Source organism: Capricornis sumatraensis, chromosome 8, assembly GCF_032405125.1.
Source record: "Capricornis sumatraensis isolate serow.1 chromosome 8, serow.2, whole genome shotgun sequence".
NCBI classification, from domain to species: domain Eukaryota; kingdom Metazoa; phylum Chordata; class Mammalia; order Artiodactyla; family Bovidae; genus Capricornis; species Capricornis sumatraensis.
Window position 1 is genome coordinate 48,931,062 of NC_091076.1, and position 15,499 is coordinate 48,946,560.

General features: G+C 38.3%; 1 protein-coding gene across 1 annotated transcript in view; it reads left to right on the forward strand.

The window, feature by feature from the left end:
* DEUP1 (deuterosome assembly protein 1) overlaps positions 1-15,499 on the forward strand; it is a 127,478-nt gene that overhangs the window by 88,441 nt on the left and 23,538 nt on the right. The window contains exons 11-12 of the mRNA XM_068977397.1: positions 8,379-8,402; positions 11,744-11,895. Coding sequence (XP_068833498.1) covers positions 8,379-8,402; positions 11,744-11,895 — 176 coding nt within the window. The remainder of the gene's footprint in view (positions 1-8,378; positions 8,403-11,743; positions 11,896-15,499) is intronic.

The following is a 15,499-nucleotide window of genomic DNA, read 5'->3' on the forward strand; positions in this document are numbered from 1 at the left end:
TTCTTTAGAAAAACATCTGTTTAGGCCCTTTGCCCAATTTGTAATTGTGTTGTTTGTATTTTGCTGTTAAGTTATATGTATTTGTTATATAATGTGGAAATTAACCCCGTATTAGATATATAGTTGACAAATATTTTCTCCCATTCCACAGATTGCCTCTTCACTCTGTTAATTGGTTTCCTTTGCTGTGAAAGAACTTTTTAGTTTGATGTAATCCCACTTGTCTGTTTTTGCTTTTGTTGCCCGTGCTTTGGTGTTATATCCAAAAGATCATTGCGAGCGGCAATGCTAAGTAGCTATTTCCCCATGTTTTCTTCTAGGAGTATGACAGTTTCAGATCTTCCATTTAAGCCTTTAATCTATTTTGAGTTAGATTTTGAGTAGTCTAGGATAGAGGTCTAGTTTTACTGTTTTCTTGTGAATATCTAGTTCTCCAACAACAATTATTAAAGACACCACCCATTCCCCATTGTTTTTGGTGCCCTTTTTAAAGATTAGTTGACCTACATGTGGTGGGTTTATTTCTAGATTCTCTTTTCTGCATTTATCACATGCCACAGTCAGCACAGAATGTTTTCATTCACTCTATAATTATTTATTGAATGTCTGATATATGTCTAGCAGAATGCTAGGATTATGAGTCAGACTAGATCCTTGAACTCATGGAGATTAACGTTAGTGTCTATAAACATACATTAGTGGATATAAACAATTAACTGGATGGTTATGCTAGAGTGATAGGAGATTGTGGAGTGCAGGGGCTGTGTGGGGGTTACCTGATGCTGTATTGGGATCAGAAAAGGCTTCTGAGGAACAGTTAGCCAGATAGACAGTGGTGGGAAGGAGTCATGATAAGGTGATATAATGCAGGTGCTGCAGTGGTAAGGAATCCACCTGCCAGTTCAGTAGACCCAAGAGATGTGGGTTCATTTCCTGGGTTAGGAAGATCCCCTGGGGAAGGAAATGGCAACCCACTCCAGTATTCTTGCATGGAAAATTGCATGGACAGAGGAGCCTGGCAGACTACAGTTCATTGGGTCTCAAAGAATCAGACATGACTGAGTGGTTGAGGAGACAAGGTACTATAATATGCAGAGACAAGAGACAGAAAGTGAAGGAGACTGGTAGAATTTTGTAACAACAAAGAGCTGCTGGTCATTGCGTGTTTACTATATGCCTTGCTGTCTGCCAAATACTTTTCGTACATTAATGTCTACGTCCTTATACTGTGTTGGGGGGGTGGACTGGGACTATTATCCCCACAGAAAAAGAAATGAGATCTTTCAGTTTTAGAGTAACTTTCCCAAGGTCATACAGCTTGTGACTGGCTTGGATAGCTCCAGATGCGTAGTGTTGACTGTCAGACCCCCGGTCCTGCCCCTTCTGTTCTCGTCACTGATCCCCATCCTTCCATCACTGCCCCTACTCAGCCCCTACATTTCGTCCTTGGTTCTCTACTCTGGCTGAGTGCTTCCTCTTGAAGGATAGAGGCACCTACAGCTTCTCTCTTCTGCATCATAGAATGGCTTCCGGTTCTCTCTTCGGAATGGCTTCCACATTGTCCATTTTCCACACCAGGTATGCTTTCCTAATGTCACCTTTCCTGGTGGAACATGTGCTCAGTTACCCACAGGAAGTCAGAACTCTTCACATCCCAGGCTTCCTTAACCTGGGTCACCTGCTCTGTTTCCCTGTGGAGACCTACACAAAGCCTCCACTACAGCTGGAACAGCTTATTCTCAGTCTGTGTATGTGATTCTCATTTCTCATGCTCTTTCTTACTTCCTGACCTTGGCACATGCTTTTCCTTCTACCAAAAAATTCCCTTTCCCTCCTTCACATGGCGTGTCCTATTAATGTTTCAAGTTTATCTGCATAGATTTTATGCTATACCAAAATCTGCTGTGATTTTCCTCTGTTAAGTGTCACTCCTCGAAGCCATCATAGCATCCTTTCCTTAGCATCTGTCATCCCACATTATTACAATTGCCTGTTTTTTTGTAAGCCACCCATCCCCTTACCAGTAGGCTCACTGGTTATGGTCCTAGTTTGCCACCATGCCTCAACACTTAACATAGTGCCTGAGTATGGAAGGCACTGAAAAATATTTTGTTTGATGAGTAAATGAACAAATGAATGAGTGAATGCATCAGTCCATTTGTTTTCCACCTGAGTGCTTTTCCTTTACCAAAGTAAAGAAAAACCTTTTTCTTTACTAAATCCTACCAGTCCCGTAAGGGACTAGATTAGATTTTATCTCCTCCTTGAATTCATCTACCATTACTCTAGGGCCCAGTTAGTTTTCCTTTCTTTGACTTTCTTTAGCAGTGTTCATTATAACAATTCAGCACTCAGTTTTGAATTGTCTTCTTTTATTTTTTATTATGGGTATGTTTTGTCTCTGTCATATTTCTTATGGGAGAAAGGGGTTATATTTCATGTTTTTTCTTCATATAAGATTTGGTGTAGTATATGACTCAATGAGGGCTTCCCTGGTGGCTCAGACAGCAAAGAATCTGCCTGCAATGCAGGAGATCTGGGTCCCATCCCTGGGTCGGGAATATACCCGAAAGTAGGAAACGGTAACCCATTCTAGTGTTTTTGCCTGGAAAATTCCATGCACAGAGCAGTCTAGTGGGCTACAGTCCATGGGGTCCCAAAGAGTCAGACTGACTGGGCAGCTGAGCACTCACACACATACACAAGTCTCAGTGAATATCTGTGGATTTGTGGGACTTACCTGTTGTCTAAGAGACATGAATACGTTATCAAGGAAACCACTGCTAATTAAAAAGTTAACCAAAGCTTTGTCTTATCTCACTTCCTACATGATCTCAGTCCCAGTAGTTGTTGACATTGATTGATTCAAAAAACATTTGGGTTCCTACTTGGTGCAGTATAATTTAACACATAAATTATATCATATCTATATTATTTACTATTTTTCATGCATGTCACTTTAGTCTACTCAGTTTTATTGTATTTTCAATAAAGGCAGAGTCACTTTTTGATATTTGATTATCTCTGTAGAACTTTTACATTAGCACACACATATACATACATAATATATATGTCTAAAGGTTGCTTAATGGGCTGTCATAAAATGGAATGCCATGTTATAGCCTTCAACGTGATGCTTATTAAAATAGCACTTAATCATTTATAGTTTATGAGGATTATCCTTCGTATAGGAAGGTGTTTTAAAAACATTTTACTGTGGTTTTGCTTATTTACTTTGGCAGTGCTGGGTCTTCATCGCTGTGCAGGCTCTTTATCTAGTTGTGGTGAGCAGACGTCCTCTGCTGCAGGGCTCGGGGCGCATGGCCTCGGTGGCTGTGGCTCCCGGGCTCTGGGGCACAGCCTCGGTATCTGTGGCGCACAGGTTTAGCTGCCCTGTGGCACGTGGGGTCTCCCAGATCAGGGACCAAACCCATGTCACCTGCATTGACAGGTGGACTCTTTGCCACTGAGCCACCAGAGAAGCCTAGGAAGGTGTTTTTAATTGAAATTTACTTGTCATAAAATATTGTGTTGGTTTCAGGTGTACCTCATAGTGACTTAACATTTATGTGTATTATGAAATGATCACCACATTAGTTTAGTAACCATCTGTCCCATATAAAGTTATTTCAGTTTTATTGACCATATTCCATATGCTGTATAGTGCATATGATTGCTTATTTATTTTATACCTGGAGGTTTGTACCCTAAATCCCCTTCACTTGTTTTACCTATCCCCAACACCCGCTGGCAACTATCACTTTGTCCTCTGTATCCTTGAGCCTATTTAGTTTTTTTTAGATTCCACATATAAGTGAGATTATATGATATTTGTCCTTCTCAGTCTGGCTAATTTCACATAGCATAATAGCCTCTAGATTCATCCATGTTGCCCCAAATAGCAAGATTTCATTTTTTTATTGTGGCTGAGTAATATTCCTTTGTATATATACACCGTATCGTTTTTTTATTCGTCTTTTGTTGGACACTTAGGTTGCTTCCGTATCTCAGCTGTTGAAAATAATGCTTCGGTGAACATTGGGATATATGTATCTTTTCAAGTTAGTCTTTTGTTTCCTTTAGATAAATACACAGATGTGACATTGCTAAATCATATGACAGTTCTATTTTTAAGTTTCTGAGGAAACTGTGTAGTTTTTCCCATAGAAACTATACCACTTATATTCCCACCAGTAAGGCACAAGCACTGCTTTTCTCCACCTCTTCACCAACACTGGTAATTACTGTCTTTTCTACAATAGCCTTTCTAACAGGTATAAAACAGTCGCATTGTGGTTTTGCTTTACTTTTCTGTGATTAGTATTGAGCTTCTTTTCATATCTTTTGGTCATCCATATGTCTTCACTGGTAAACTGTCTGTTCATATCCTCTATTCATTTTTAGTGAGTTTTTTATGTTGAGTTGTATCAGTTCTTTATGTATTTTGGATATTAAGCCCTCATCAGAGGTATCATTTGCAAATATCTTCTCCCATTCATTAAGCTGCCTTTTTATTTTGGTTATAGTTTCCTTCTCTGTGCAACCACTTTTTAGTTTGATGCACGCACATTTGTTTATTTTTGCTTTTTTATTCTTACCTAAGGAGACAGATCCAAAAACCTGTTACTAAGACCAGTGCTGATAAGTATACTATGTTTTCTTCTAGTTCTTCGGTTTCCAGTCTTACATTTAAGTCCTTTTTAAAGGTTTATTTACTTATTTTTGGCTGTGCTGGGTCTTCATTGCTGCACATGGTTCCTCTAGTTGTGGCGGGCGGAGGCTGCTCTTCAGTAGTGGTGTGTGGGCTTCTTCTGTTGCAGAGCATGGACTTTAGGTGTGCAGGCTCAGTCATTGTGGCCCACGGGCTTTGTTGTCCCAAGATATGTGGAATCTTGTCCCAAGATACATGGGTTGTCTGGGAATCTTCCCAGACCAGGGACCGAATGCGTGTCCCCTGCATTGGCAGGTGGGCCTGCCATTTTTAACCACTGGACTGCCAGGGAAGCCCTTACACATAAGTCTTTAATCCATCTTATGTTTATTTTGTGCATGGTGTGAGAGTAGTCTAGTTTGATTCTTCTGCATGTAGCTGTCCAATTTCCTGAAGAGGTTACTGAAGAGGTTTACTGAAGATGCTGTATTTCTCCCATTGTATATTCTTGCCTCCTTTGTCATAAATTAATTGGCCAGGTCAGTGTGGATTGATCTCTGGATGCTGTCGTCTGTCCCATTGGTCAATGTACTGTTTCTGCCCCAGTGCCATACTGTTTCAATTATAGTGGCTTTGTTCTTGTTGTCATGTCTGACTCTTTGCAACCTCATGGACTGTAGCAAGCCAGGGTCCTCTGTCCTCCATTGTCTCCTGGAGTTTGCTCAAACTCATGTCCATTGGGTTGATGGTACTATCAAACCATTTCACCCTCTGCTGCCCATTCTTCCTTTTGCTTTGTAGAACAGTCTAAACTCAGAGAGGCATGAAACATCCAGCTTTGTTATCCTTTCTCAATATTTTTTGGTTATTCAAGGTCTTTTGTGTTTTTAAACAAATTTTAGAATTATTTCTGCTAGTTCTATGAAAAATACAATTGATATTTTGATAAGGATTGCATTGAGTGTGCAGATTGCCTTGGGGAGTATGGTCAGTTTTAAAATATTAATTCTCCTAATTTATAAGTACAGCATATCTTTCCATTTGTTTGTGATATCTTCAGTTTCTTTCATCAGTGTCTTATAATTGTCCAGGTATATGTCTTTTACCTCCTTATGTAGATTTATTCTTAGGCATTTTATTATTTTAATGTGATTGTAAATAGGGTTGTTTTCCTAATTTCTCTTTCTAGTTCATTGTTAGTATATAGGAATGTAAAAGATTTCTGTATATTAATTTTGTATCCCACAACTTTACTGAATTAATTTATTATGTCTAATAGCTTTTTGGTGGCATCTTGAGAATTTTCTATATAGTTTCATGTCATCTACAAACATTGATCATTTTACTTCTTCCTTTCCAGTTTGAAATCTCTTTATTTCTTTTTCTTGTCTCATTACTGTGGCTAGGACTTCTAGTACTATTAAGTAAGTGGAAAGAGTATCCTTGTCTTGATCCTAATCTTAGAGAAACTGTTTTCAGCTTTTCACTGTTGAATATGATGTTGGCTATGTGTTTGTCATATAGGGTCTCTATTATGTTGAGACATGTTCCCTCTATGCCCACTTTCTGGAGAACTTTTATCATAAATGGATGTTAAATTTTGTCAAAACCTTTATCTATATCTATTGTGATGATCATATAGCTTTTATTCTTCAATTTTTTAATGTGGTATGTCACATTGATTAATTTGTGGATATTGAGCCACATAATAGTGTATAGTCTTTTCAATGTATTGTTAAACTTGATTTTCCGACATTTTGTTGGGAACTCCTGCATCTGTGTTCAGCAGTGATATTGACCTGTTACTGTTTTTTGTGGTGTCTTTGTCTGGTTTTCGCATCATGTTGATACTGGTCTCCTAGAGTAAATTCAGAAGCATTCCATCCTCTTCAGTATTTTGGAATAGTTTGAAAAGGATCAGCATGAACTCTTCTTGGGTAGTTTCCACTACTCTATCTTCTGGTTCACTGGTCTCTTCTTTTCTATCATGTAATCTACTGTTTATTCTTTGTAATGTATTTTTTTAATTTCAGTTGTTGTATTATTAAGCTCTTTTTTGGTTCTTGTTTGTGTTTTCTCTTTGTTAAACTTATTGTTGTATTCATCCATTTTTCTCCTGAGTCCACTGAACATCTGTAACATCATTACCTCTAACTCTTTACTGGGTAGATTGCTTACCCTACATCTTCTTCATATGGATTTATACCTCTCTCACCTCATTTTGCCCAATTTTCTTTTTTATTTCTTCATACTAAGTAGTCTGGTTATGATTTCTGATTTTGGAGAAGTGGCCTTGTGTTGGAGATGTCCTATGGGGCTCAGCAGAGCACTCCCTGTGTTCACTGGAGTCATATGCTCTTGGGTTGCCTCATGAGTAGGCTATGTGAACCCTTCTCTTGTGGCATGGCCAGCTACTGTGGGCATGCTCGTTGGCAGGGCTGACCCCTTGCAAAGGGGGCTGCCAGCACTGCCTCATGTATTGGCTGCTTTCCCACTGGTGGGTGGGGCTGGATCCCAGCATAGCCGATCATGGGGCCTGTGAAGCCCAAGGCTGGTGCCAACCCTCTAGTGGGTGGGGCCGGATCCTGGTACAGCTGAGTGTGCAGTCTATGAAGTCCTGGGACTGGTGCCAACCAGCTGGTGGGCTGGTAACCTCTGGCACAAAGAGGTTAAAGGGAGGTCTCCAAAATGGTGCTTGTCAGTGCTGGTGTCCATATGGTAGAATAAGCTCCCGAGAATGGTTGCCACCAGTACCTCTATCCCCAGGAGAGTCCTAGTTGCCCTTCCCCTCTCCAGGAAACTCCAAGATGAGCAAGTAGGCTCCTTTCAAAACTGCTGCCTCTGTGCTGAGACTCAGAGCATGAGAAATTTTGTGTGTGTTCTTTAAGAGTAGAGTCTCTGTTCCCTGTAGCCCTTTGGCTTTCTCAAAGGTAAGGCCTGCTAGTTTTCAAAGCCAGACATCTTAGAGGCTTATCTTCCCAGTACAACACCCCCAAGCTCGGGAGCCTGATGTGGGGTTCAGATCCCTTGCTGCTTGGGGAGGACCTCTGCAATTGTGATATTCTTTCAGTCAGGGATGTGATTCTGACTACACCCTTCTTAGTCCCCGTTCTACTCATCTCATTATGGTTCCTTCTTTATATCTTTAGACACATAAAATCTTCTCTGCTAGTCTTCAGGTTGTTCCCACAGGTAGTTGCTGTGTAAGGAGTTATGGTTTGCCCCTGGAACAGGTGAGTTCAGGGTCTTCCTACTGTGCTATATGCTATGCCATCTTGAACACACTCCCCCCTTTTAGGAAGTTGATTTTATAACTGCTCTCCATTTTTTGTATGTGAAGATTTGGAATTAACTTTGCTAACTGACATAGTCAAGCCATTGCCCAAAGAGAAAAATCTCAAGTATCTACTGAATAATAAAAAAGAGTTCCGTATGACTCTTGTCTCTTTTAAGCTTTCATAATCTGTTATGTCATTTATTTACCACTTATTAGTTTAAAGATTTCATAAAGAAAATTCATATCTGTTATGTGTTAAAATCCCATAATTAGATAGTTAATTCTCTCTAAAATAATTGGAATGAATAAGTAAACATATAATTAAATAATCTGTGCTGAAATTTTACCTCAGGCAGTAAAAACTATAATATTTACATCATTATTTTTAAGTCTTCTAAAATATGTAGTATTTCCATAGTATTAAAATAACAATTATTTTTTCCTTCCTAGACAAGTGGAATTACTGATATAAAGGTAGGTAATTTCTGAATTACTAGAGCTTTGATAACTTTTCTGCTTAAGTGTGAAGTTCCCTGATTATTTATACTTAGGGAAAAAATGTTGTAAGTTCATACCCACCCAATAGTAGAAACAGCAGTCTTGCTTTCAGTCCTTTACCTATTGCATACCTGGGGCTATGACAACCCCCATTTTCCTTTGGAGAATTTACTAATGGGACTAACCACCTGGCATGTAAGTTTTACTCTGGTCTCAGTGACATACTTAAGACCAGAATTAGCAAGAGGTTTTTGGTTTATTTGGATATTTTTTGGTGTTTCTTTGTTGCTTTGAAAAATGTTTTCCATGGATTTGTGCAAAAGCTCGACTATGTAGAGAAGAGTGAGGGGTTTATCTTTATTCTGCTCCTGGGTAATTAACAAAGAATCAAGTTTATCATATAGGCTTTTTTGTGATTCCATATTTACTTAGACTTATATTTGTATTTGTTAAATTTTCTTTCACTTAGGGAAGGTGTTATAAAATTAGATTTAGTCAGAACTCAGAACTTACAGTAATTTTTAAGACTAATTGGACTTTCACTATCCATACAGTTTGCTAAATAAAATAACAGCATAAAAAATTAGTATCCTCATAAGCATCTAAAGGACTTCCCTAGTGACTCAGTTGGTAAAGAATCTGCCTGCAATGCAGGAGACCCAGTTTTGATCCCTGGGTTAAGAAGATCCCCTGGAGAAGGGAATGGCTATCCCCTCCAGTATTCTTGCCTGGAGAATCCCCATGGACAGAGGAGCCTGGCAGGCTACAGTCCTTGGGATCACAAAGAGTTGGACTCGACTATGTGACTAACTTTAAGCATCTAAAACATTCATTTACATGCTATAAATTAATATACTAACCTTAAAACATGATGAAAGTCAGCCCTTCTATAGAGATACATTTTTAGTCTAACTATTATTTAAGAGAAAAAGTACTCTTATAAAATACTATCATTCAGACAGTTCAGTAACCCAGCTGTGTGCTCAGGTAAACAGGCACCATGAAGTTTCGCCATTTCAAGAAGAAAAGTCAGTTAAAACTATGAAACCTTAAAATTTGGGGGGGTAGGAAATAAGAAATTGACTGGGCCTGTAAAAAGAACCCATCAACAATACATAGGTAAAGTTTAATCAGTGCCTACTGGAGAATATATTTTTGAAATCATTGGAAAGTATTTAGGAAAAAATGAAATGAGAGAGCACCAAAAATGCTATCCAGGAAAATGGAAAATGCTTTTAAATACAAATTGTATAAATCCATTACCTATGTAATTCTTTCAGGTCATACTTATAATACTTAGCTAATTATGGTACATTTAGAAAATTGTGGGTTTTTTTAAAAAATCACTATTATCATTCTTAAATACTTTAAACCAACACTGGGTGAAAAAGTCACAGGTGAAATCTAATTTTATAGAAAATTTTTGAATGAAATTGTAGCAGAGCAGCAGACTATCAAGAGTTATATATTTTGACTAGATGATGTCTTTTTAGGAGAAAATTTTGAATCTTTTCCAAGATTGTTTTTCAAACAGATCTGCCCATGAGTGTTCTCCTTTGGAGAGGAAAATCATATTAGGTCTACCTTCTTTATATTTATCATAAATGGGGTCAAATTTTAGAATATGCAATCCTGTCTCCTTTAAAGCAGATTATAGATTACATTTTTATCTGTACTAGTATGTCTCAAATGAGCGAAGTTAACATATACTAAAGGCAAGGGCCTAACAAGCAGAGAAGTACCTTGAATGACCCTTCTTTCCCAAAGGTCACATTGGCCAATATTGTTTTGAGAACATTTGACCTCCTGGAGCATTTTTTTCCATTCAAAAGTAGACCTTTCTAAAGATTTATAAACTTCTATAAAAGGATAGTATAGGTGGCGCAGACGGTGAAGAATCTGCCCACAATGTGGGAGACCTAGTTTCGATCCCTGGATTGGGAAGATCCCCTGGAGAAGGGAATGGCCACCCACTCCAGTATTCTTGCCTGGAGAATCCCCATGGACAGAGGAGCCTGGTGGGCTACACTCCATGGGATCTCAAAGAGTTGGACACTACTGAGCGGCGAACACACATACATAATAATTAGGCAGTAAACAAGTTTTAATGAACAGATTTGGCCTCTGAAGCAAAACATAAAACAGGTAAGCACTTTTAATGCTTTAATATATATATTTCTATTCTAATTTATCAATATTGATATTAATATAGTATATGAATAATTTTAAACATGCAATTTAGTCAGAAATTTTTGAGTGACTTTATCACATGCCAGCCCATATGCAATGGCACTCAAAGCCTTAAATTTAGAAACTTAAAAAATGACAATTCTAAGCCATAATCATCTATAGTCTTATGAGCTTTTAAATATAGAAAATTGGAGCTTCAAAAAGATATTTTACTCATGTTATGCTTTTTGTACTAAAATATTACTCTTCTGAAAGCAGAGAACTGTTGTTTAATCAGCATAATTCATGGGTATTCAAATCATAGTTCTATTATAAAGGACTTCATGGGGTTATTTAAAGCATTTTCATGAGTTTTCATGTCAGAATATATCCTGTTTTTTAAAATGTTGGGAGAAAAAAAGTTTAGACTGTCCCTAAGAAACTTCTTACAGCATTTAATTAAGATAGCATCAGAAATCTTTAATCTTGCTCTAAATTTTTCATGTTATGATTTAAATATGTTTCTTATTCTTTTATGACATTAACCATTGGGTTGCCCATACCAGACAATAAAACTTTTTCATGATGCTGCATTGCTCAAGACTGTGTTATTGGCACAGTCTCATCCAGGATCTAGTGATCTTGGTATAGAATGGCCCAGAATCAGACTGCCATCTTATTGATTTAATATATAATTTTCCGTATCACCCAACAGTGAGGGGTTGATATGTGATTTTCTATAATGACATATATTATTTTAATGTGAAAAAAATCTTTTAAAATTAAAAGATATGTTAATTCTGGTTCCATTACTAATCAGCACTAGAAGGCATACCCTATTAACACAGAAAGTCTTAAAACTAGCAATTTGTTCTAGCTACGGAGAACAGTAACGCATGCAGTGAGCCTTTTCTGTACTGGAGCATGGGCATCCCCTTCATTGTGATATGTTCAGTGGCAGCTGTCACTGAGGACCTGTGTTGTGAGAAGGTGGGAGGTGAAGAGAGACATTTAGGAGGTACACAGGAATAAAGTCACATGACTCGACTTACATGAAAGGGTCTTTCCAACATATGTCCAAATGCACAGAAAATATGCATCTCTTGTAAGTAACAATTTTTTCAATGATAGTTTATTTTATTCTCTAGAGTGTAGACTTCACTAACAGGGAACATTCAAGGCATACATCTATTAACAAACTGGAATACGAGAATGAAAGGCTCCGAAATGACCTTGCAAAACTTCATGCCAGTGGAAAATCAACATGGGCTAATCAGAATACCTATGAAGAAGCAGGAAGGTATGCCTATCAAAACCAAATAAAAATGGGGTAAAAATGAAGATGGGTATGCCAGCTCTACTTATATAAGGATATAAATGTACAAACATTCAAGTGAAATTTGTTTTTATATAATCAAATTGTAATTTTATACACTTTCCCTTCAGCTGCTTAAAATTTGTTTATGGGGACAAGTCAATAGTCTAGATACATGGATACATGAAATTCTATGGTCTCAGTAGCTTTCAAAGGATAACAGTGAAATGAGTAGACTGTTAAAATGAATTTTTGTCAGTTCAGAACTTTCTGAGAACCTGATGTGGCATACAGAGTATAAAAAAGTAGTCTTCGTTTTTTATGTCAGAGTGCAGGCAGGTAGCATGTCTGGCTTAACTCCAGATATCTGTGCACCCGATCCTGACGCTGCAGCAGTGGTGACAGACTGTGGTCTTTTCACAGGAGAGAACCTGTGGGTGTGAGAGAGGGGTCTTCTCTTGAGTGGAGAGGAGCACGTGGAAAACCAATACCTGCTGCCCACATTATCCCCAGGCTCTTTAAAATGTCTTGCTTCAAAATTTAAGTAAACATATCAGCCTTAACATTTGACTAATTTCTTCAACTTTAATAAAATATGTTTGGAGTCAGAACTGTCTCTGGAGTTCTTTCACCAAATGCTCAGCAAAACAAACAAGTTTCTTTTCTACAGGATTTTGCAAAGCCATTAATGTGCTAGTTACTTTGTGAGTTTCCAGGAACAGATATGGTGTGCAACATTCCCCAAACTTATTTGATATCAGGTTTATTAACATTCCATGGTGCTGAGAAATGGTGAATCAGTAGGTCCAGACCTAACATCAATACAACTTTTGTTTAAAAGCTCGTAATACTTAGCATGAAAATTTCACATACAGATAATTAATATTTACAGCTTTGGGGAATTCAAATATTTAACCTTTATTTTCCCATCTGACAAGTAGGGATAATAATTATAAGGGTTTTCTGAGGATTATAGGAGAAAACCTATTTCTTTGTAAAATGTATAATTCCCTTAATGTTAGACATTATCATTGATATTATTATTCTAACAAAATTGTTAATATTTACAATAATATTGATACTTCTCCAACTCCCAGTACCTAAAAAGTATATTTTGGAGGATAAACAAATGGCTGAATCTGACATTTCCTCTAAAGATAGTGCTGTTGGGGAAGGGTGATGCCCGGCTCCCTAAGTAGCCCAGTGCTACAGGTAGACAGTCTGTAAGTCCAGGGGCATACTCGATACGTCTGCTTAGCATCCTCGTGCTAAACATCCTCTTCACTCTCACCACCCTAGCCCTGTGTGTGCCGGAAGGATATGTTCTAACCCAGTGTTAGAAACAGCAAGCACTCAGGAGTGCTGAACTAATAGCTCTTCAGGTGATCAGGGGAGGGAATGAGAGAAGCCTGCTGCTGCTCCACAGGGGTGCTTCTTTGGTCGGTAGGGTGGTATGTTCGGGGAGGTGCAGCAAGAGTCCAAAAGGGATGCGGAGAGGATGAGGGGCGTGCGCCCCAGCCAGAGGGCAGCTCCCTGCTGAGTGTCCCCATGTTGACTGGCCAGGGTAACTGAAAATCTGTCCAGAAAATCTAACCTTGATTTGGCAGTAAGAATATAATTTCTAATATAGAATAAACCCTTTACAACGCCCTTCTCCCCCCATGGATTCATTTCTCCATGGGTCACATCCCCACCCCCTGTGTGTGGTTTTCTCTCTGTAAGAGAAAAACAGCAGTGCAGTGATGTTGTGAAGGGTCTTCGCCGTGTCTTCTCCAGCCACTGGTCTGTATTGCGCCCCTGTTAATGCAGAGGGGGCATCAACATTGTTTCCTATTCTTGCTTGTTGGGAATAACTTGGAAAGCCTTAGGTGAAGGTACTAGATGTTCTTGTTTAAACAGAAAGACAGTTTCTCTGCCTTTCACCGTCTTTAAACAGTGTTTGTATTGTTTGGATTGCTTGGGCAGTACGCAGTGTGTTAAGAGTGCCTAACAGAAACCAGGCAGCATGGGACCTGGAGCAGTGTAAGAGGTGGAACGCCCAGCAGGAGGCTGTCTTAATAAGCAGCTTGGGCGACTGTCCCTGCTGCAGAGCCCTGTTGTCCTGCCAGTCTCATTTGTTGAAAGTTTCATTAAATTTGTTTTAATGGCTTGTCTGATTTCAGTGTTCTCCAGTGACCTGATTTCTAAAAGAAACAGCATTTCAAATGTTCTGAATAAATTAGTACCATGTAAAACCCACTATGGGGAAAGAATTGTTGAGAGGCAAGGACACTGTGAACTCACTGGTGGAGAACTGTAAAGCTCATATCTATTAATTTTGGCAAGTGAAAAAGGCAATGTCCTTTCCTTCTCACAGCACAGCTCAGTGAATTCAAATACTAAAAGCTGTATGTATTTATTAGGAAGAAAATAATCAAAAAAAAAACATACAGTCATATTTACATATCAATGGCTAATACAGTAAGGTCTTATTAAAGTATTTTAGAAAGGAAAAAGCTTTTAGATAAAGGTATAGGAACATAGTGTTCCACAACATTTTAAAGTCTGTAGTCTAATTTTTAACCTCTTCTTGCTTGTGACTGAGGAAGATTTGTATAATATATTATTAAAATAATCTTTTGTCTACTTCGAAGTTAACTCGGTTTTTGTTGCTTTTCACTCCTGTTAGAAGTGATAAGATTTTTGTGCTCATCCACTTAAAATGTGAAGCATTTTAGGATATTTCAAAGGATTTCTTTTCCAATAAAAAGTTATTCAGCACTTTAAAAGACTTAATGGAGTTCCTTGGTGGCCTAATGGTCAGGATTCCAGGCTTTCACTGCTATGGCCCAGGTTCAGTCCCTGGTCAGGGAGCAAGTGGTGTGATGGGACCAGAAACGCACAAACAACACTAATGAATGAGATGAGACTGAATCTGGCAATGAGGTAGTCAATGTTTTCAATGTTTTTAGAATTAAGTTAGAGTTTTGAAGTTTAAGGATCATTTGCAAGCTAACTTAGAATAGTGGTATCCAGAACTATTAAATATAACTAATTTTAATGGCAAATCAGTTTTGTAGTGTATGATGGAGTTTTATCTCTATATACAGTTCATACTTAAAACTGAATATATGGCTTTAAGAATTATATCATGTACTGGAAAGATATTGGTAATCACAAGCTAATCAATAAAATTGCTTCAGATCTAGTCAGCAAGTTAAAGTTTCTAATACTAAAACACCACAGAGTCAGGTTGGTCATAATCACTCTACAGGATCCCTTGTCAAGGAATGAATAGTTATTTATCTAGAAGCAAAAAAGTAAGCTGAGTCAATTTTGCACCAGGGTCTTGCTCAGGAGAGAAAAACACAGTAGCCTGAAGAGTTCCAGGCTAGGAATAAGGCATGTTAATAAGGTACATGGAGTAAGGCGTGTTATGTGGAGTGTTAGAAGAGGAGGCCAGAAGTGGTAAATCAGCTTAGTTTGTGAAGGGATCCCCTTTCATGCCGAAGACGGTACGCTGTATGTAGCCCAGGGAGGCTTCTAAACTCAATGCAGGGCCAGGAATGGCTGTGTAGACTTACGGCTCTGTAAACTGTGCTGTTGGCCC